Here is a 22,262-nt window from a genome sequence, read left to right on the forward strand (position 1 = left end):
TATAGGTTTTATTGTGTTTTAATACATTTTCAAAAATTAAACGAATGTGTACAAAAAAGAAAAAAAATTTTTTGCCATCTTCTGACGCTAATAACTTTTTCATACTTTGGCGCACGGAAATGTGTGAGGGGTAATTTTTTGCGAAATGAGGCGACGTTTTCATTGCTACCATTTTGAGGTCTGTGCGACATTTTGATCATTTTTTATTTCATTTTTTATGTTATGTAAAAAGGTGTAAAAGTCGCATTTCGGACATTTGGGCGCCATTTCCCGCCTCGGAGGTCACCGCCGGCCGTAACCGTTTTTATATTTTGATAGATCGGGCATTTTGGGACGCGGCGATACCTAATATGTCTGTGATTTTTACTGTTTGTTATGTTTTATATCCGTTCTAGGGAAAGGGGGGTGATTTGAACTTTTAATATTTTATTAATTTTTTTTATTTTTTAAACTTTTTTTTTTCTTTTTTTTTTCACTATCTTTTAGACCATCTAGGGTACAATAACCCTAGATGATCAGATCGCTCCTACCATATACTGCAATACTACAGTATTGCAATATATGGCGTTTTTGCAGGTCTTACATTACAATGAGCCACTGGCTCATTGTAACGAACCTGCATAAACCATGTAGCCTCGTGTCAAGAGAAGACCCGAGGCTACCATGGTAACCGATCGCCGCCCCCCAATGACGTTCGGGGGCGTGGCGATCGAAAAAAAGATGGCGGCGCCCGCGCGCCGCCGTCTTTTAAACGCCGCCCGCGACTTTGCGGGCGGCGTTTAGAGGGTTAATAGCCGCGATCGGTGCAAGCACCGACCGCGGTTATTAGCGGTGGGGGTTTTGTGCAAAATGCAAAAACCCCCACCTCTGTATGAAGAGGACTCAGCCCGTGAGCCCTCTTCATACTTCCCTTATACCTCTGCGCCGTAGAGCTACGGCGCAGAGCGTTAAGGGGTTAAAAACGGGCCAAAAAACAGGTTCAAAACGCCATGCGTCACCGCAGCCTTAGAACCGCTGAGAAGAGGAGATTTGCCTTATTACATTGCTGTCAACATTGCATTTACAAAATACACTCGTTAGCGCATGGGTTTTGACAGCGAAGTAATTAGGCAAATCTCTTCTCAGATGTAGTGATACGTTTCAAAACGCATGGTATAACGCAAACACTCAATATGTGAATGCACCCTTAATTCAAAGGTGCAGTCTCACACACACCACTAGCAGTGCGCTTGTAAACAGGGTTGTACCGCGGCTGTGCTTGAAAACGGAATACAGGCGGTCCCCTACTTAAGGACACTCGACTTACAGACAACCCATAGTTACAGACGGACCCCTCTGCCCACTGTGACCTCTGGTGAAGCTCTCTGGATGCTTTACTATAGTCCCAGATTGCAATGATCAGCTGTAAGGTGTCTGTGATGAAGCTTTATTGATAATTCTTGGTCCAATTACACCAAAAATTTTGAAACTCCAATTGTCACTGGGGCAAAAGAAAAAAAATTGTCTAGAACTTCCATTATAAAATATACAGTTTCGACTTACATACAAATTCAACTTAAGAACAAACCTCCAGACCCTATCTTGTATGTAACCCGGGGACTGCCTGTAGTACCTCAGCCTGAACTCATATGCGTTTGCAGTGAAAAACACACATTTCACTGGAAACTAATGAGATCGGCCGAGGCAGGAAACACAGCGCTAGCGGTACGCGTGACTGTACCCTAAAAAGTAAACTGAAAAGTTAGGTGTGTGTGAAACACAGCTACCTGCTTTTTTGGCCTGCTGGCTTTTCTGGGGCAGTATCTTTGGAGGAGTACCCTCCTCTGAATCTGTCAGGATCAGCTCCTGTGCACAAGATGGGGGCTGGGGACTGAAATCACCTTCTGGGCTCAGGGGCAGAGTTGTAGACCTTTGACTTGCATAGGACTAGAGCAAAAAAAAGGAAAAAAAAGAAGTAAAAAAAATAACCATATCATTGTTATGAAAGAACATACTGGCCGTGACAAGATTGTAAAATGTTAATTTGTGATCCATAAGATTAGAAACACAAAAATAAAACTCTATTGTATGCAAAATTGGTTGAGTTTTGCTCCCAAATGTGTAAACGCTGTAGATTTTACAGAATTGAGGTGTTTGGAAAAGCACTTTTTGGGCGATGCTACGCATGGCGTTTATGCTCCGTTTTCAATCCGTTTTTAAAACGCATCTTTTTTTCCAGATTATAGCAATAGATAAGCAGATTCTAAGCTTCCAAACGCATGGTAAACTGTCAAAAACGAATGCGTTTTTAAAATGTACTAAAAATGCATGCTTAAAAACAGAACAAAAAAGGGCCAAAATTGCATTTTGAGGTGTAATTTGAATAACAAAGCCGATATAATTCGCTTTGTGAAGATTTTCTCTCATCATCCAAACGCTACGGGAAATAAATAGCATTCAATGAGGAGTTTAGAGCAGCAGTATATCAATTCTGTGCCCCTTTGATGTGTGGATTCAAGAACTGCTATGCAATGGGTGATAAGGCAGAGGAGAAAAGCTTTGGCATAAGAAAGAAAGGGGAAAATAATCTAGTTCACACTGTATTTAGTGGTTTTCAAGTTCTACAAATGAGTGGTTTACACACTGGATAGATCAACAATATGAGTGCAACAACCGGGCACCCACAACAATCAGCTGATTTATGGGATGGAGGCAGCAGCCACCACTACATATTGGGCAGAGCCAGGAACAGACTGCTCCATCCAGCATGTAGTTCCAGTGTAGACCCCCACCTGTCTTAAAATGAATGATCCCCTGAACACGAACATGAAGAGCCTAGATAAACCCTTTATAGGAATTCTACCCTAAATTCATTTAAACCAGTGGTTCTCAACCTTTCTAATGCAGTGACCCAACAATACAGTTCCTCATGTTGCGGCGACCCCAAACCATGTGCGAGGACGCGACGACTATAATGCCGCCCCTCCCCCATGTGCGAGGACGCGACGACTATAATGCCGCCCCTCCCCCATGTGCGAGGACGCGACGACTATAATGCCGCCCCTCCCCCATGTGCGAGGACGCGACGACTATAATGCCGCCCCTCCCCCATGTGCGAGGACGCGACGACTATAATGCCGCCCCTCCCCCATGTGCGAGGACGCGACGACTATAATGCCGCCCCTCCCCCATGTGCGAGGACGCGACGACTATAATGCCGCCCCTCCCCCATGTGCGAGGACGCGACGACTATAATGCCGCCCCTCCCCCATGTGCGAGGACGCGACGACTATAATGCCGCCCCTCCCCCATGTGCGAGGACGCGACGACTATAATGCCGCCCCTCCCCCATGTGCGAGGACGCGACGACTATAATGCCGCCCCTCCCCCATGTGCGAGGACGCGACGACTATAATGCCGCCCCTCCCCCATGTGCGAGGACGCGACGACTATAATGCCGCCCCTCCCCCATGTGCGAGGACGCGACGACTATAATGCCGCCCCTCCCCCATGTGCGAGGACGCGACGACTATAATGCCGCCCCTCCCCCATGTGCGAGGACGCGACGACTATAATGCCGCCCCTCCCCCATGTGCGAGGACGCGACGACTATAATGCCGCCCCTCCCCCATGTGCGAGGACGCGACGACTATAATGCCGCCCCTCCCCCATGTGCGAGGACGCGACGACTATAATGCCGCCCCTCCCCCATGTGCGAGGACGCGACGACTATAATGCCGCCCCTCCCCCATGTGCGAGGACGCGACGACTATAATGCCGCCCCTCCCCCATGTGCGAGGACGCGACGACTATAATGCCGCCCCTGCCCCATGTGCGAGGACGCGACGACTATAATGCCGCCCCTGCCCCATGTGCGAGGACGCGACGACTATAATGCCGCCCCTCCCCCATGTGCGAGGACGCGACGACTATAATGCCGCCCCTCCCCCATGTGCGAGGACGCGACGACTATAATGCCGCCCCTCCCCCATGTGCGAGGACGCGACGACTATAATGCCGCCCCTCCCCCATGTGCGAGGACGCGACGACTATAATGCCGCCCCTCCCCCATGTGCGAGGACGCGACGACTATAATGCCGCCCCTCCCCCATGTGCGAGGACGCGACGACTATAATGCCGCCCCTCCCCCATGTGCGAGGACGCGACGACTATAATGCCGCCCCTCCCCCATGTGCGAGGACGCGACGACTATAATGCCGCCCCTCCCCCATGTGCGAGGACGCGACGACTATAATGCCGCCCCTCCCCCATGTGCGAGGACGCGACGACTATAATGCCGCCCCTCCCCCATGTGCGAGGACGCGACGACTATAATGCCGCCCCTGCCCCATGTGCGAGGACGCGACGACTATAATGCCGCCCCTGCCCCATGTGCGAGGACGCGACGACTATAATGCCGCCCCTGCCCCATGTGCGAGGACGCGACGACTATAATGCCGCCCCTGCCCCATGTGCGAGGACGCGACGACTATAATGCCGCCCCCCAATCTACGAGGACGCGTTGACTATCATGCCGCCCCCCCCCCCATGTACAAGGACGCGACGACTATAGAGGGTCATGTGATGATGACATCACCACAGGTCCTCAAGCTTGCAGCAGCCACAGGTCCTTAAGCAGCGAGTGCTTATTACACATGTTTTATTCCGTTTTTGCCGAGAATCACGTCAAAAATGTAATAGAATCGCGACCCCTGTGTTTTGGTCGTTCGACCCCCGTCAGGGTCGCAACCCACTGGTTGAGAACCGCTGATTTAAACATAGATCCAGTCGCTGTGACTGCGGTAATCTACTTATATTTATTATCCATGGTCTCCTTATGGCGCATTTACATTGCGTTTAAAAAATACTAAATTAACAGTAATGTAATTAGACAAATCACCTCTTCTCAGCTGTTGTACAAGAGTTTAAAAACGCAATCTAAAAGCAACCAATACGCAACATATGAACGCAGCCTAAGGCTAAATTCAGACGAACGCGTGACCACCGTACCATACCATATGTGGGAGAGGAGGGCAGGGGGTTAGCAGTGCCCCTGTCTATAGCATGTATGGCGCCGTATTCTGGGGAAAGATAGGACACGTCCTATCTTTCTCCCAGGTAGCGGCACTGCACGTCCATTGCCGGACTATAGGGGACGTATATACGTCCCCCCCCCCAACGGCCGGCTGAATGCAGCCTTAAAGTGCATTCACACATTCAGTTTTTCAGGTGCAGTTTTTGATGTCCAAACCAGGAGTGGAGTTAAATAAATAAATAAAAAAATTAAAAAAAAAAAAAAAAAAAAAAAGAGACGAGGAACAGCTTCTCTCAATAACATGTTCTCACCCATTATGATCCACACCTGTTTTTGGCTTCAAAAACTGCATCAGAAAAACTGAACATGTGAATGCACCTTTACATATAAAATTAACTTTTTAATTTTAGAAGGCAGGAGGCAAAGGATATATACATACGTAAGAAGATCATCAAAGTAACAGAGCCTAGATCAGAGTAAGAGACCCTGATTTATTCATAAAATAAGAAAAATCCAGTATCCAAGCAAAAAAGATTTTATACTTTTTAAAAACGCCACATTAAAAAAAAAAAACCTTAAAAGGAAACCTACCACTTGAAGTGGTAGGTGTAAGAAGGAAATACCGAGCACCAGCTCAGGGTGAGCTGGTGCCGGAGCTGATTTTTTTTTAGTGTTTTAAACCGCTGTATCGCTGTTTAAAACACTTTTTAAACTTTTTGCCGAAGCTGCTTCGGCGCAGGGAGGTACGCGCTCAGCGCTTACCATGCGCACGGCTCTCCTTCACTTCCTATGTAGCCGCGCGCACGGGAAGCGCCGAACGCGTACCTCCGTGCGCCGAAGCAGCTTCGGCTATAAAGTTTAAAAAGTGCTTTAACCCCTTCCCGACATTTGACGTAATAGTACTGCATGGCGGGAGGTGCGTTCCCGCAAAATGCAGTATTATTACGTCAAGCTTCTGGCACCGGCTCCTGAACGGAGCCGGCGCCAGAAGCTGCGGGTGTCGGCTATATATTATAGCCGACACCTGCCTCTAACACCCGCGATCGGAGATTTCTCCGATCGCGGGTGTTAACCCCTAACACGCCGCGGTCGCGCTGACCGCGGCGTGTCAGAGGCATTTAAATTTAATAGAAGTTGAATCGGACCCCCCCGCGGCGCTTACCGGGGGGGTCCGCTGCTCCGATCGCAGCCCCGGGACTGCCGGTGCCCGGGGCTGCGAGATCTTCCTCCGGAAGCCGGGTCCCTGCCTCCTGGCAGGACCCGGCTGTAAGACACTGGGCATGCGCAGCATGCTCAGTGTCTTACATTACACAGTGCAATACATCTGTATTGCACTGTGTAACCTGTAAAAAAGCTTGAACAAGTGATCAGAAGATCACTTGTTCAAGCTTAGATGTCATTACCTGTAAAAAAAGTAAAAAATAAATAAACGTTTTTTACAATAAAAATAAATAATAAAAGAAAGTGAAAGTTCCCCCAAACACCACATTTCCCTTTACACAAGTAATAAAGTATAAAAAACACTAAATCACTAAAAAACCCCACTTATTTGGTATCGCCGCGTCCGTAACAATCTGTACAATAAATCCTAATCATAATTGGACCCGCTCGGTGAACGTGGTAAAAAAAAAAACCCCAAAAACTTGCCAAAAATTAAAACTTTTTATCAAATTGCTTTACAAAAAATGTTCTAAAAAGTGATCCGAAAAAGTTACAAGCACCAAAATGATACCAATAAAAAGAGCAACTTGTCACGCAAAAAATAAGCTTACAACCAGCTCCGTAAACCAAAAAATACTATAATTATGCCGCTATAAAAATGGCAATACTAAAACAAATGCAATTTTTTCTATTCTAGTTTTCCTTCAATAAAATTGGACAAATAAAAATAAAACTATATAAATGAGGTATCACCGTAATCGTAGTGATCCGTAGAATAAAGATAATATATTATTGTTATGCTACAGTGAACACCCCCCCAAAAAATGCTAAAAATCCAAAACAAGAATTGATTATTTTATTTTCCTCCACACGTAAAAAGTTAATAAAATTGCTTCAATAAGCTAAAAACCCACTAAAATTAAGTTTTTTTTACAGTGCATCTCGTCTCGCAAAAAATAAGCCCTTATTTGTCTAAATTGCTTAAAAAATAAATAAAGATTGTATAGCCTATTCCCAACGAGCGTTGTTATAGAACGGTGCGGCGGGTAGTGACTTTCCAACACCGGTCAGGGTAAGACGGCGGCTGTTCACTGATCGGGGTAAGACAGCGGCTGTTCCTGACAGCCATCCATCCTGCCCCATGGACCAGAAGGGTTACGTCCCCCCGCACCCCCCCCCCCCCAGTTCATTATCGTTGCTATTGGCTCATCAATTCAGACGAGCCGATAGCAGCGAATTTACTTATGACGTCTGTAATACCGGTCACTATGTCTGTAGACACGGTGATCGGGGCAGGGTGGCGGCTGTTCCTGACAGCCACCAATTTTGCCTTGCGGTCCAGAGGGGTTTTGTTGCCCCCCTCTGTCCATGTTTGTCGCTATTGGCTGGTCGATTTGGTCCAGCCAAAAGCAGCAATATTCGTCACAATGGGCATCGCTAGGGTGAATAAGAGCAACACTTGGCTATAATTTCCCTACTAAAACGAAGATATGGTACAAAAGCGCTGGCCGTGCACATTGTACAGATTATGCTGTACAACTCTTACGAGCTGTTCCAATGTGCACGTCCTGCCGTATCATTTCTCCGTTTTCAAGAGGAAGATATTAGGAAACTAATATTGGGACAAGAAGGACGCGGCCCCAGTACCTCTGGTTTAGATGTTCCTGTGTTTTGCTAGGACAGCATTTTCCCGGTGAATTCTGCTGCTTCTAATGGTAGGACTCAATAAAGAGTCTGTTCCAAAAGAGAAGTTAGGATGGACACTACATACTACTAAGAGACCTGCGACAACTCCAGAGTGACAAAAGTTTAGATGGTCCCCTGGTCTATTCTACCTCCTTATACACAACACATTCACAATTCACGCCCAACCTGTTGTGAATTAATTTCGGTAAAATGAATAATTGTAACAACTGTTAGGTCCCTTTGCTCCCTATACCCGTCCATTATTTCATAAGGGGCACCACATAACGGGCACTGAACTTTCCAGAAATAATTGCAATTTCCATCTTGGACTCCATTGCACATCGTATTTGGAAACCACCTATATGTTCAAAATGCTCATTTCACCATGTGTATTACCCTACACCACATATTACACCTTGCTAAATTCCCCAAGGGGTGTACATTCAACAATTAGGGTCACTTTTCGGGTTTTCCTCTGTTTTGGTACCACTACGGCTCTCCAAATGTATCCTGACACATGTGAAGGATTTCTTGCAAATTTGGCCTCTAAAAGACAAACATCCCTCTTTTACTCTACTGTGCGCCCATAAAGCATTTTATATGCACATGTGGGGTACTTCTACACTCGGGAGAAATAGTTTTACACCTTTTTTGGGGTTATTTAATATATTATCCCTTGTGGCTTACAAAAATTAGCGGTAAAGTGACATTTATAGGAAAATGTTCACCTTTTTAATGTTTAGGGCCTAATTGGATCATTCACCTGTAGGGGCAAATACATATATTACACATTGCAAAATTCTCTAAGGGGTGTGCATTCAAAAATTAGGGTCACTTTTCGGATTCTTCTCTGTTTTATACCACTAGGGTTCTCCAAATGCATGTCAAACATTTCTGTCAAATTTGGCTTCTAAAAGGCAAACATTCCCCTTTCCTTTTACTGTGCGCCCATACAACATTTTATATACACGTGTGGGGTACTTCTACACTTGAGAGAAATAGGTTTACACATTTTGGGGGGTTATTAAATTTTTTTATCCCTTGTGGCTATAAAAAAGTAGGGGTACAATGACCTTTATAAGAAAATGTTCACCTTTTATCTATTTAAGTCCTAATTAAATCAAACACCTTTATGGACAAATACACATATTACACCTTGCTAAATTCTCTAAGGGGTGTGCTTTCCAAAATGGTGATACTTGTTGGGGTTCCCCTCTGTTTTGGTACCACTACGGCTCTCTAAATGCATCCTGACACATGTAAAGGATGTCTGTCAAATTTGGCTTCTAAAAGGCCAACGCCCCTCTTTCCCTTCTGAGCTTCACTGCGTACCCATACAACATTTTATTTGCATGTGTGGGGCAATTTTATACTTGGGAGAAATGCTAGTACACATTTTTTGGCGTTGTTTCATCTTTAATGCCTTATGGGATACAAAAATTAGCCGTAAAAGTGACTTTTTTGGGAAAATGTTCACCTTTTTCCTTTTAGGGACCTAATTGAAGCAAACACCTGTAGGGGAAAATACACGTATTACACCTTGCTGAATTCTCCAAAGGGTGCACTTTCCAAAATGGTGACACTTGTTGGGGTTCCCCTCTGTTTTGGTACCACTAGGGCTCTCCAAATGCATCCTGACACTTGTAAAGGATGATTGTCAAATCTGGCTTCTAAAAGGCCAAAGCCCCTCTTTCCCTTCTGAGCCCTACTGTGTACCCATACAACACTTTATATGCAAAAGTGGTGCAGTTCTGTGCTTAGGAGAAATAGTTTTACACATTTATGGGGTTGTTTCATCTTTTATCCCTTGTGTCTTACAAAAATTTGGGGTAAAAGTGACTTTTTTGAGAAAATTTTCACCTTTTTTCCCTTTTGGGGCCTAATTGAATCAAACACCTGTTGGGGAAAATACACAAATTACACGTTGCTAAACTCTCCAAGGGGTGTACTTTCCAAAATGGTGTCTCATGTAGGGGCTTTCCTCTGTTTTGGTACCATTATGGCTTTCCAAATGCATCCTGACACATGAAAACTTTTTCAGCCATATTTGCCCTGCAAAAACGAAACAACGCTCTTTCCATTTTAAGTGCCCCCCTGTGGCCGTACAGCAGGGTACAGTGACAAAATGGGTATTGGCATACTCAAGAGGAATTGCCCTAAACATTGTAAAATGCATTTTCATTTTTAACCCATTGTGAAGGTGCAAATTTTAGTGTTCAATGAATTTATAGTAAGATAAAATTACATTTCTCTAATTTCACTTTCATTTATCTTTCACCCTCATGAAACACTAATAGGGTTAACAAAATTCCCAAAGGTTGTTTTGAATATTTTGAGGGGTGTAGTTTCTAAAATGGTGTCATTTGTGGGGGGTTTCTGTCATGTAGGCCTTATAAAGTCACTTCTAACTAAACTGACCCTCCAAAAGTAGGTTTTGATGATTTTCGTGAAAATCTGAAAAATTGCACCTAAAGTTATAAACATCCTAACATCCTACATAAAGGAAAAGAGGTTTGAAAAATGATGCCAAGTTAAAGCAGACATATGGAAAATGTTAGTTATCAAGTTATTTTAGTGATATGACCAACTTTCCAAAAAGTAGAAAATTTTGAATTTGGAAAACATTGTTTTTTTCAAAATTTTTGCCAAATTTCCATTTATTTCATAAATAAATACTAAATATATTGATTAAATTTCTCAACCAGCATGAAGTACAATGTGTCACGAAAAAACAATCTCAAAATCAACTGGATATGTTAAAGCGTTCCAAAGTTATAACCACTTAAATAGGAACATGTCAGATTTTAAAAAATGGGCCGTGTCAGGAAGGTGAAAAGTGGCTTCAGCGTTAAGGGGTTAAACCGCGATACCGCGGTTTAAAACACTAACAAAAATAAGCTCCGGCACCAGCTCACCCTGAGCTGGTGCTCAGTATTTCCTTCTTACACCTACCACTTCAAGTGGTAGGTTTCCTTTAAGGTCCCACTTTGAAACACATGAAATCTAATTCTCTGTGGATCCCAAGCGTTTTTGCCTGGTGCTGCATGTTTTCTTATCTTATGGATTAAGCAGTACTGGTCACCAAGCACTTTTCCTGTGCAAGTGGCATTGACAGGAGGTGAGCTGAAAGATCAGAGATGTTTATGTTCCGATTAAATGGTAGATTTTCTTTCTAGATATTAGTGATCCTTCCACATTTTTCTATCCTGCAATCCCTTGGTGTCAGATTCACATAGTCACTGCCCCTCAGGTACATAACCTTATAGTCCCACACCTAGAGATCGTATGCTAGGATGTCAGAGAATCACTAATATTCCTCTTTATACGGACGGCTCACAGGGATGATCCTCCCTGACACACCCAGCAATGTAGTCACTCACAGGCTGGGCCCCTGATATGCGGCCTGAGATCCTCTCCAGGAGGCTCCGGGATTCGGCGGCCATGGCGCTGGAGGTATCTGGGGAGAACAACGAAGATTTAAACTTCCCGCAAATCATAAAAACATCCGGGGAACGCTCATTGCATAACCTTTGTAATCACTTCCGGTGTCTGTGGTTCGTAAGAACCACTTCCGGGAGAGCCGGAAATGGCTGTAGTGTTTTAGCAGCTTAGGCGCCGTCTGTTGGTATAAGTAGTAGTAGCCGCTCTATCCGGAAGCATAGTCGTGCCGTCCGTGATCGAGGCTTCTGCCGCGATGAGAATAAATATATCCCCCCTTAATAAAGTTGTACTCGAGCCCTTTCTATCCCACCTCCAGGTGAAGGTGACCCGTGCACAGGAGCTGCTCCGTGTCCCAGAAACAGTGGGAGGGAGCATGGAAAACACATGACTTAGCCCCGTGCGGCTGATGCATGTCTTCCTCATATCAGTTACAGCCTATTGGTGCAATGTTTTTACACATTGTTTTTGGCGAAAAAAAAATTATTTTTAATGCAATCACAGTAAATATACAAGTACAACTCCATGAGTTTGAAATACTGATAATGACTTCTGAAGTTGCACCCCCCCTGTGCCCTAACCACCTGCTACTGGGGTTCCTTACAAGACGCTTTGCTCTCCTATTTGCTCTTCTCACAACCATCTCCAAGACTTCTCTCTTATACAATTCCCTATTCCAGTGGTGGGGACCCACAGCGAGTACCCAAGGTATCTTCATGCAGTCCCAGAGAGCCCTGGACTTTCTGCACTCAGTGCTAGCAGTGCGTGGGACTACTGGAGGGACAGCTTGGGCAGTTCCGGGTTATCATTGTAGATCTTCCTCCGGGCCCAGTGATTCTACCTGTTCAGTGGACCCTTCCTTATATTGTATTGGTGTCCTCAGGGTGTTGATATGATTTAAAGCTATGACAAGTAAGTTACTGCTTAAATTGCTATGGTGGCACTTTGCAATAAATAAATGGATTTTGGATTTACTTAGGGTTGTGCGCCAGTTTTCTGTCAGACTTTGTACATTCTTTCTAGTGTAAACTGCTTGCACAAGTATTGAAGAAGTGTCTGCACCACAAATGTGTCGTATGTCACTGTTTTGTGGCGCAACTGCACTAGGCATCACGCAACACAAATAAGGGGGCGTTCCAATGCTCAGTCGGACCGTGCGCCAGATTTATCATGGAAAGTCTGTCACGAGGAAGCGCCAGATTCATGATTTTTTAATGAATCTGGCACACCCAGCATTACACACAGGCAGAGCACTTTTATTGCAGTTTCCCACATTCTTAGTAAATGTGCCCCACAGTTTCTAAAAGGTTCTCTATCACTGCCCTATACTCTGGAACAGCCTAACACACATGACTTGAAAACCCACCTATATAGGATCACCTACATTACACAATAACCTGACTGCTATACTTTCATCCACCCTCCCAAAGGTCCTCCATCCATGTGTGCCATTTTACTTAAGTCTTGTCTTCTGCACTTATTTGCACACATCTTAATTAGAGATGTTCGAGCATTAGGGTACTCGAAACTGCTCGTTGCTCGGACGAATACTTCGCCCGCTCGAGAAAATGGCATCTCCCACCGTTTTGCTTTTTGGCGGCCAGAAACAGAGCCAATCACAAGCCAGGAGACTCTGCACTCCACCCAGCATGACGTGGTACCCTTACACGTCGATAGCAGTGGTTGGCTGGCCAGTGGTTGGCTGGCCCCGCTCCTCCCGCGCACACTCTCCTGAGCCGCCCGCCGCCCCTAGACATAGGTGATCGCCTCCCCGGCCAACTTTCTGCATAGGTGACCGCCTCCCAGCTCGCCCATCCCCCTGCATGGCCTTCCCGCCCGTCCATAACGCTTCATGGCGGAGCCGCCCGCTGCCCGCCCATCGCCGCCCACCCCGCACGGCACAGGTGACTCCGCCTCCGCAAGCGCGCTCCCCCCGCCACAGGTAACTGTTTCCCAGCTCGCCCATCCCCCTGCATGGCCTCCCTGGCATTACAAACCACAGCATGGCGGAGCCGCCCGCCCCGCACAGCACAGGTGACTCCGCCTCCCCCCACCCGACACAGGTAGCCGGCTCCTGGCCCCCCATCCCCCGCTATGGTCGAGTCATCCAACGATACCACCCCCCCGCCCCCCGCTCCCGCCCGACCCCACCCCCTGCTCCCGCACGGCTCCGCTCCGCTTGAACAAGCACCCGCCACCCCTCCTCCCCGGCCGAGCAAGCAACCCCCCCCGACCGAACAAGCAACCGACCGACACCCCCCGCCCGAACAAGCACCCGCCCGAACGCCAGCCTGACGCCACGGTCGGTTACCGGGGGTAAGTATATACATGTATTTGTCTGTATATATGTGTATATATATGTATATGAGTGTATATGTGTATATACAGTGTATATAGGCATCTACTGTGTATATAGGCATCTACTGTGTATATGTGTATATATGTTGTAGGACAGCGGCTGGAACGGTAATAGATGGTGTATATATTCCTTTCAGGTTACTTCCATACCCGGGGTAAAGGGTTAATCCACTGACCAGAGACTGCACAGCCTTAATTACCAAGTGCAGCTGGGAGAATGGGTTTTATCCCAGAGCTGCATACTGGGCTGGAGCTCTGTGTGAGAGACATTGCTCTGGAAGGCTAGCCAGCCGTGTGTCACTAGCCGCTGTGAGTACGCTGCTTTGCTAGAGAGGGACTTACCGATGTACAGGTAGCGCTCAGACGAGCCCGTTTTTGTTTCCCCGCTTTGTTTTATTTTACTTGCCTGTAAAGCTGCATTGTTTTGGCTGCCAATAAAAGCCGCAAGGAAACCGCATTTCTGCCGTCAAGCCTGTCTGTGTCTCTGGACTTTGTCATATTAAAACTGACCCCGCTACATCTTGGTGGAGGATGCGGGCAGTTTCTTAAAGAGACAGTACTCTTAAAGGGACGGTTGCAACAGACAAAGGCCTGACTAAACATGGAGGAGCTTATAAAGCAGCTGGTGCAGTCCAACATCAACCTCCAACAAGCAAATGCTCTGCAGCGACAAGTGCATGAGGAAGCGGTAAAGATGCACCAGACATCGGTGAGAGAGCAACAGCAGCTGAACCAGTCCCTCCAGCAGCAGTTACAAGTCTTGGCTGAGAGACAAGTGACAGCTCCAGCATTGCAGTCTATGCCACGCCATTTGGTGCAAAAGACGCTAAGAAAGATGACTCCGGAAGATGACATTGAGGCGTATCTGGGTACCTTTGAAAGGATTGCCGAGAGAGAGAGTCTACCCCAGGACCAGTGGGCGGATGTGTTGGCCCCATTTTTGTCAGGAGAACCCCAAAAAGCCTACTTTGATGCAAAAGTTTATGCAAAGCTGAAAGGGGAAATCCTGGCTAGGCTAGGGGTTACCTTGGCTGTCCGAGCCCAGCGTGTCTACAACTGGGAATATGATCCTGAAAAGCCTGTACGGTCTCAGATGTATGACCTCTACAATCTCACCAACAAGTGGTTGCAGCCGGAAGCCCTTTCCACAGACCAGATTGTGGACCGTGTGGTCTCTGATCGTTTCATCCGCGCCCTACCAGTGAGGATGCAGCGCGGCCTTGGATATACGAATCCTAAAAGCATTGATGATTTGGTTTCTGCAGTTGAGAGGTTCACCGCTACAGAAGAGTACCTGCAGGATGTGCGTAACCCTGGGAACAAAAGAAAACCATACAGTGGTAAGAATGTTCCTATTGTTAAAGGGATGAGACTGTCTGTTAAAGAGGGTGGTGTCCCCTCAGAGGGCCAAGCCAAAAGACTATCAAATCCTCGAAGGGACGCTGTGCCTGGTGCTCGGGCACAGATAGTTTGCTGGCGTTGCGGTGGTTTAGGACATGTTGCTGCAAGTTGTCCAGAACTAACTAAACCCATGGACTGCGATTTGGGCAGGCGCAGGTCTTATTTTGCAAGGCCATCATATGCTGCCCAAAAAGACATTGTAAGTGAGCGGCAAGTGTGCCCAGTCAAGATTGGAGGGCGTCATGTGATGGCCCTGCTGGACTCGGGAAGTCTAGTGACTTTGTTGCATGCCAGTCTGGTCGACCCTGATCAAGTTCAGACCCGGTGGATGGGGGTGGTGTGTATACATGGTGATTCAAAAGACTATCCCACAGCCTTGGTGAAACTGGAGACTCCATGTGGGTCAGTGAGGCATGAAGTGGGCGTGGTTAAAGACTTGATGCACCAAGTCATACTGGGGTGTGATTTTCCTCTGTTTTGGAACCTGTGGGAAAATAAGCAAGCTAAGGTGTGTAGGTCAAATCAAAATGTGAAAAATCTGTGTAAACTTTCAAACACGGTGACAGAAGCACCTAGGGAAATGGAGAACTTTCCTTTTGAGGTCCTCGCTGGAGACTCAGAGGAAACTTCGCCTGAGACTGAGTTCTCTGCCCTACAAATTGCAAAGGGAAACTTTGGTACAGAACAGTTGAGGGACCCCAACCTAGCTAATGCCTGGAAGAATGTAAAGGTGATCAATGGTGTTTCCCAAGAACCAGGTAGAGAGTTGGTGTATCCACATTTTATGGTAAATAATGATTTGCTGTATAGAGTCAAGAAAACAGACTCTGAGGTTGTGGAGCAACTTGTGGTACCACAGTCCCACATACGCTTGGTATTGGAGCTGGGCCATTCACATGTACTGGGTGGGCACCTGGGGACAGAAAAGATGAGGGAACGTATAGAGCGGAGGTTCTTTTGGCCCGGTATCTATAAGGCAATAGAGGACTTCTGCCAGTCTTGCCCAGAGTGTCAAATACACACCCCTAGACCACACTTCCGTAGTCCGCTGATCCCACTACACATAATTGAAATACCCTTTGAGCGCATAGCTATGGATTTGGTTGGGCCCCTTCCGAAGTCTGCCAGGGGGCACCAGCATATTTTGGTCGTACTTGACTATGCCACACGTTATCCCGAGGCCATCCCTCTCAGAAACACCTTTTCAAAAGCAATAGCAAGGGAACTATTCCAAATGTTCACTCGAACGGGGATCCCTAAAGAGATACTAACCGACCAAGGGACACCGTTTATGTCAAAGGTCACCAAAGAGCTGTGTAATCTCCTCAACATTGCACAATTGCGTACGTCTGTTTATCACCCACAGACTGACGGTCTGGTCGAAAGGTTTAATAGAACCTTAAAGGGGATGCTTCGGAAGGTAATTGACAAAGATGGGAAAAACTGGGACCGCCTTTTGCCCTACTTGATGTTCTCTATAAGGGAGGTGCCACAGGCATCCACAGGGTTTTCCCCATTTGAATTGTTGTACGGTAGACACCCCAGGGGGCTATTAGATATAGCCAAGGATACTTGGGAACAGGAACGCACACCACACCGTAGCCTTATTGAACATGTGAGTGAAATGCAGGAAAGGATGGCCGCCATAATGCCCATTGTGAAAGAGCACATGTTGCAGGCTCAAGAAGCTCAAGCTAGGGTGTACAATAAGTCTGCAAATATCAGGTCTTTTCAACCCGGTGACCGTGTGTTAGTGCCTATGAGATTCGGGAAAAACTTAGTGAGGTAAACTATAGGGTGTATCAACCATGTGAACTTGCTTAAGCCTTGGAAAGACAGAGAGGTGCTGACTGCTGGAAGTTGGCCTAGAGATTCACCTAGTCATGAACTACCAGCAGTCCACATATCAGAAGCCTTGTCTGCAGTACAGGTACAGGAGGTCAAGGAGTTCCTACAGAGAAATAGAGAGACTTTTTCTGACCTGCCAGGGCGGACCAATGTCATACAGCACGACATAGTGACAGAGCCAGGGGCTCAAAGACAGACTATTTCAGAGGAGGTGGGAAAAATGTTGTCTCTGGGGGTTATAGAGAAGTCTAACAGTGGTTGGTCAAGCCCCATAGTTCTGATTCCCAAACCTGATGGCAGTCTTAGGTTCTGCAATGACTTTAGAAAGCTAAATGAAGTTTCAAAATTTGACGCCTACCCTATGCCACGAGTAGACGAACTGATTGAAAGATTAGGCCCGGCAAGATATATTACTACTTTGGATCTGACCAAAGGCTATTGGCAAGTGCCACTTACTGAAGCGGCGAAGGAGAAAACACCATTTTCCACGCCTGATGGTCATTTCCAATATGTAGTTCTCCCCTTTGGCCTGCATGGTGCGCCGGCTACATTTCAAAGACTGATGGACCTAATTTTACAGGCTCATAAGGAATATGCGTCTGCATATTTGGACGATGTGGTTATTTTTAGCCCAGACTGGGAGTCACATTTAAAAAAGGTCCAAGGGGTGTTAGACTCAATTCGGGAGGCGGGCTTGACAGCCAACCCAAAAAAATGTGCCATAGCCCTGGAGGAAGCCAGATATTTGGGATATACCATTGGGCGAGGTGTCATTAAGCCCCAAATGGATAAGGTTGAGGCTATAAGAAATTGACCTAAACCTGTTTCAAAAAAGCAGGTAAAGGCTTTTTTAGGAATAGCCGGGTATTATAGAAGGTTTGTGCCAAACTTTGCCACAATTGCAGCACCCCTCACAGACCTTACCAAAGGGTCAAAATCTGCTATGGTTAACTGGGATAAGAAAGCAGACAAAGCGTTGCAACAGTTAAAGGAGATGTTGTGCAAAAGGCCAGTGTTGATAGCACCAAATTTCAGAGAAGAATTTGTGGTCCAGGCAGATGCCTCTAATGTCGGCTTGGGAGCTGTCCTCTCACAGATAAACAACAGGATGTTCTTCTCCATTGACTATCTGAGTAGGAAATTGTCCTCTGCAGAAAAGAATTATGCCATCATTGAGAGGGAATGTCTTGCGCTTAAGTGGGCCATTGAGTCCCTAAGATATTACCTACTAGGGAGACAGTTCAGGTTGGTGACAGATCATTCTCCCTTAAAATGGATGGCTCAGAATAAAGGGAAAAATGCCAGGGTAACCCGGTGGTTTTTAACCTTGCAGGACTATAAGTTCTATGTGGAACACCGCCCAGGGTCTAAGCAAGGTAATGCTGATGCGTTGTCCCGTGTCCACTCTCTAGGGCAGTGATGGCGAACCTTTTAGCAACCGAGTGCCCAAACTGCAAACCCAAATCCACTTCATATATTGTGAGGTGCCAACAAAAATAATTAAAGCAGTATCTTATCGCTTCATGTTCTTCAACAACGTTCAATCATACTGGCCTCATGAGGACAAAAACAGAGAACACAGAGAATTATGGGGCCAGCAGGAGGTCCTTCAAAAGATATTTAGGCCCTGCCTACACATTCTCCCTTTTCCTACAGTCCTAAGTAGCCAAGCAAGTCACTTTAAAACATCACTGAAAGCAGCGTTTTTTAAGTTGCTTGGAACTACAGGAAAATTCTTTAAGACCTGCCTGGTGTGTTGGGGCGATGGCCCGGGTGCCCACAGAAAGAGCTCGGAGTGCCGCCTCTGGCACCCGTGCCATAGGTTCGCCACCACTGCTCTAGGGGCACAAAGTGCTCCTCCCCACAGGTCTGAGCAGAGGGAGAGGGTATGTAGGACAGCGGCTGGAAAGGTAATAGATGGTGTATATATTCCTTTCAGGTTACTTCCATACCTGGGGTAAAGGGTTAATGCACTGACCAGAGACTGCACAGCCCTAATTACCAAGTGCAGCTGGGAGAAGGGGTTTTATCCCAGAGCTGCATACTGGGCTGGAGCTCTGTGTGAGAGACATTGCTCTGGAAGGCTTGCCAGCCGTGTGTCACTAGCCGCTGTGAGTACGCTGCTTTGCTAGAGAGGGACTTACCGATGTACAGGTAGCGCTCAGACGAGCCCGTTTTTGTTTCCCTGCTTTGTTTTATTTTACTTGCCTGTAAAGCTGCATTGTTTTGGCTGCCAATAAAAGCCGCAAGGAAACCGCATTTCTGCCGTCAAGCCTGTCTGTGTCTCTGGACTTTGTCACATTAAAACTGACCCCGCTACAATGTATATACTGTGTATATAGGCATCTACTGTGTATATGTGTATATACTGTGTATATAGGCATCTACTGTGTATATGTGTATATACTGTGTATATAGGCATCTACTGTGTATATGTGTATATAGGCATCTACTGTGTATATGTGTATATACTGTGTATATAGGCATCTACTGTGTATATACTGTGTATATAGGCATCTACTGTGTATATACTGTGTATATAGGCATCTACTGTGTATATACTGTGTATATAGGCATCTACTGTGTATATACTGTGTATATACTGTGTATATAGGCATCCACTGTGTATATGTGTATATACTGTGTATATGTGTATATATGTATATACTGTGTATATAGGCATCTACTGTGTATATATGTATCTATTGTGTATATATGTATCTACTGTGTATATGAGTATATATGCATCTACTGTGTATAGGTGTATATACTGTGTATATACTGTGTATAGGTGTATATATGTAAATACTGTGTGTATATGCATCTACTGTATTTATACACGCATATATATGTGCACATTTATATATATATATATATATATATATATATATATATGAATGATGTGTTTTTTGTATATGCTGTGTATATGGTATGTATTTATAAGCTCTATATACTGAATGTGTATACTTGTGTGTGTGTGTGTATATATATGGGTGCAAGTATACGTGTGTAGAACTTTATTTGTGTGTATCTAAGTATATAATGGTGTGTATATATCAGTGTGTAATTGTATAAACATGTCTGTATAAGGGTACATTCACAAGAACGTATGGGGGGCGTATATCTGGCTGCAAATTTGTTACCGGATATACTTCCCTCATAGGCATCTATAGCGCCTGGGCTCGGTACGGTGAGCACAACGAGTACTCACTGTTTCGTGCTGTGGCCGCAAAAGAGAGAGAGCGTGCTCTATCTATGGCCGTAAGAACGACCATGCAGCTCTATTCTCTATTGAGAGGGGAGGGGTGAGCCGCGATCACCTCTCCTCCTCTCCACAACGCCCAACATGTGCCTGCCAGGCGATAGTCTGGCCACCACACGTTTGTGAATGCAGCCGACATATGTTTATATTTTTTTATATTTATTTACACCACTGCTTGGGACTGCATGGCTGTGTGGGCTGAGGTGTATGTTATGTGGGACTGTATATCTGGTACGGGTGAAGGATGTAAAGATGTTTGACTGGGGGTGAGGCGGCTGTATGTAGCTGTGTTACTGGGGGTGAGGCGGCTGTATGTAGCTGTGTTACTGGGGGCGAGGCGGCTGTATGTAGCTGTGTTACTGGGGGCGAGACGGCTGTATGTAGCTGTGTTTCTGGGAGCGAGGGGGTTGTATGTAGCTGTGTTACTGGGGGGGAGGCGGCTGTATGTAGCTGTGTTACTGGGGGCGCGACGGCTGTTTTGTAGCTGTGTTACTGGGGGCGAGGGGGCTGTTTGTAGCTGTGTTACTGGGGGCGAGGGGGCTGTTTGTAGCTGTGTTACTGGGGGCGAGGGGGTTGTATGTAGCTGTGTTACTGGGGGGGAGGCGGCTGTATGTAGCTGTGTTACTGGGGGCGCGACGGCTGTTTTGTAGCTGTGTTACTGGGGGCGAGGGGGCTGTTTTGTAGCTGTGTTACTGGGGGCGAGGGGGCTGTTTTGTAGCTGTGTTACTGGGGGCGAGGGGGCTGTATGTAGCTGTGTTACTGGGGGCGAGGCGGCTGTATGTAGCTGTGTTACTGGGGGCGAGGGGGCTGTATGTAGCTGTGTTACTGGGGGCGAGGGGGCTGTATGTAGCTGTGTTACTGGGGGCGAGGGGGCTGTATGTAGCTGTGTTACTGGGGGCGAGGGGGCTGTATGTAGCTGTGTTACTGGGGGCGAGGGGGCTGTATGTAGCTGTGTTACTGGGGGCGAGGGGGCTGTATGTAGCTGTGTTACTGGGGGCGAGGGGGCTGTATGTAGCTGTGTTACTGGGGGCGAGGGGGCTGTATGTAGCTGTGTTACTGGGGGCGAGGGGGCTGTATGTAGCTGTGTTACTGGGGGCGAGGGGGCTGTATGTAGCTGTGTTACTGGGGGCGAGGGGGCTGTATGTAGCTGTGTTACTGGGGGCGAGGGGGCTGTATGTAGCTGTGTTACTGGGGGCGAGGGGGCTGTATGTAGCTGTGTTACTGGGGGCGAGGGGGCTGTATGTAGCTGTGTTACTGGGGGCGAGGGGGCTGTATGTAGCTGTGTTACTGGGGGCGAGGGGGCTGTATGTAGCTGTGTTACTGGGGGCGAGGGGGCTGTATGTAGCTGTTTACTCTTTGGATAGTGGAAATGAAGCAAGAGGACGTATGTGTACGCTACACTCAGTGGGGGCCTCTACCAGATTTTGCGCCCAGGGGCCCCCACCAACCTTAATCCGGCCCTGATAGTGTTAGGCAGGAGTGATTCTACAAGAACCCAACAGTCCTTCTTAGGGCTACAATAACGTTTTATTTCCCTTTTTTTTGGTTTGCTTGTGGCTGGGCTTGCTGCTATTAGTAGTGCAGCTAGTACCATATTGTGAGGAATTTGCAGGGAGACTTGTGTTTAGCTCTTAGTGACACACATATCCACCTCAATACAATACAATAGTGTTATATTTTCCTTTTTTTTTTTCTTTGCTTGTGGCTGGGCTTGCTGGCATTAGTAGTGCAGCTAGTACCATATTGTGAGGAATTTGCTGGGAGACCTGCGACCGTTGTGTTTAGCTCTTAGTGACACACATATCCACCTCAAACACCGAAGTGGGACAATTTATTAGGGGTTTGATTTGAATTAGGCACAGTCTGCTGATTTATTTATTTTTTACGTTAATTTATCTTATAACTCAAAGTCATCTGGCACAGCACAAAATACAGTTGTGTGCTGTCAGTGTAGGTTAGAAACTAGCCATAGCAATAGGATAGCATCGTTTTGTTTAAAAAAAAAAACACAAAAAAAAAATTTGAAGTTTACACTTTAATTTTGAAAATGTTTAACCCGAGGGCTAGGGGTAGAGGACGAGGGTGTGGATGTGG

General features: G+C 46.5%; 1 protein-coding gene across 4 annotated transcripts in view; it reads right to left on the reverse strand.

The window, feature by feature from the left end:
• The window catches only part of LOC140076905 (germ cell nuclear acidic protein-like), a 38,677-nt gene extending 26,953 nt beyond the window's left edge, over nucleotides 1-11,724 (reverse strand). The window contains exons 1-3 of one of the 4 annotated variants that reach the window (XM_072123691.1): nucleotides 11,613-11,724; nucleotides 11,242-11,318; nucleotides 1,881-1,926 (exon numbers count right to left, since the gene is read on the reverse strand). In XM_072123691.1, coding sequence (XP_071979792.1) covers nucleotides 1,881-1,926; nucleotides 11,242-11,318; nucleotides 11,613-11,688 — 199 coding nt within the window. In that variant the 5' untranslated portion in view covers nucleotides 11,689-11,724. The other 3 variants (XM_072123689.1, XM_072123692.1, XM_072123690.1) reach the window with 3 other exon arrangements.
• Nucleotides 11,725-22,262: the final 10,538 nt, after the last annotated feature.

This window comes from Engystomops pustulosus, chromosome 9 (assembly GCF_040894005.1).
Source record: "Engystomops pustulosus chromosome 9, aEngPut4.maternal, whole genome shotgun sequence".
Lineage (NCBI taxonomy): Eukaryota > Metazoa > Chordata > Amphibia > Anura > Leptodactylidae > Engystomops > Engystomops pustulosus.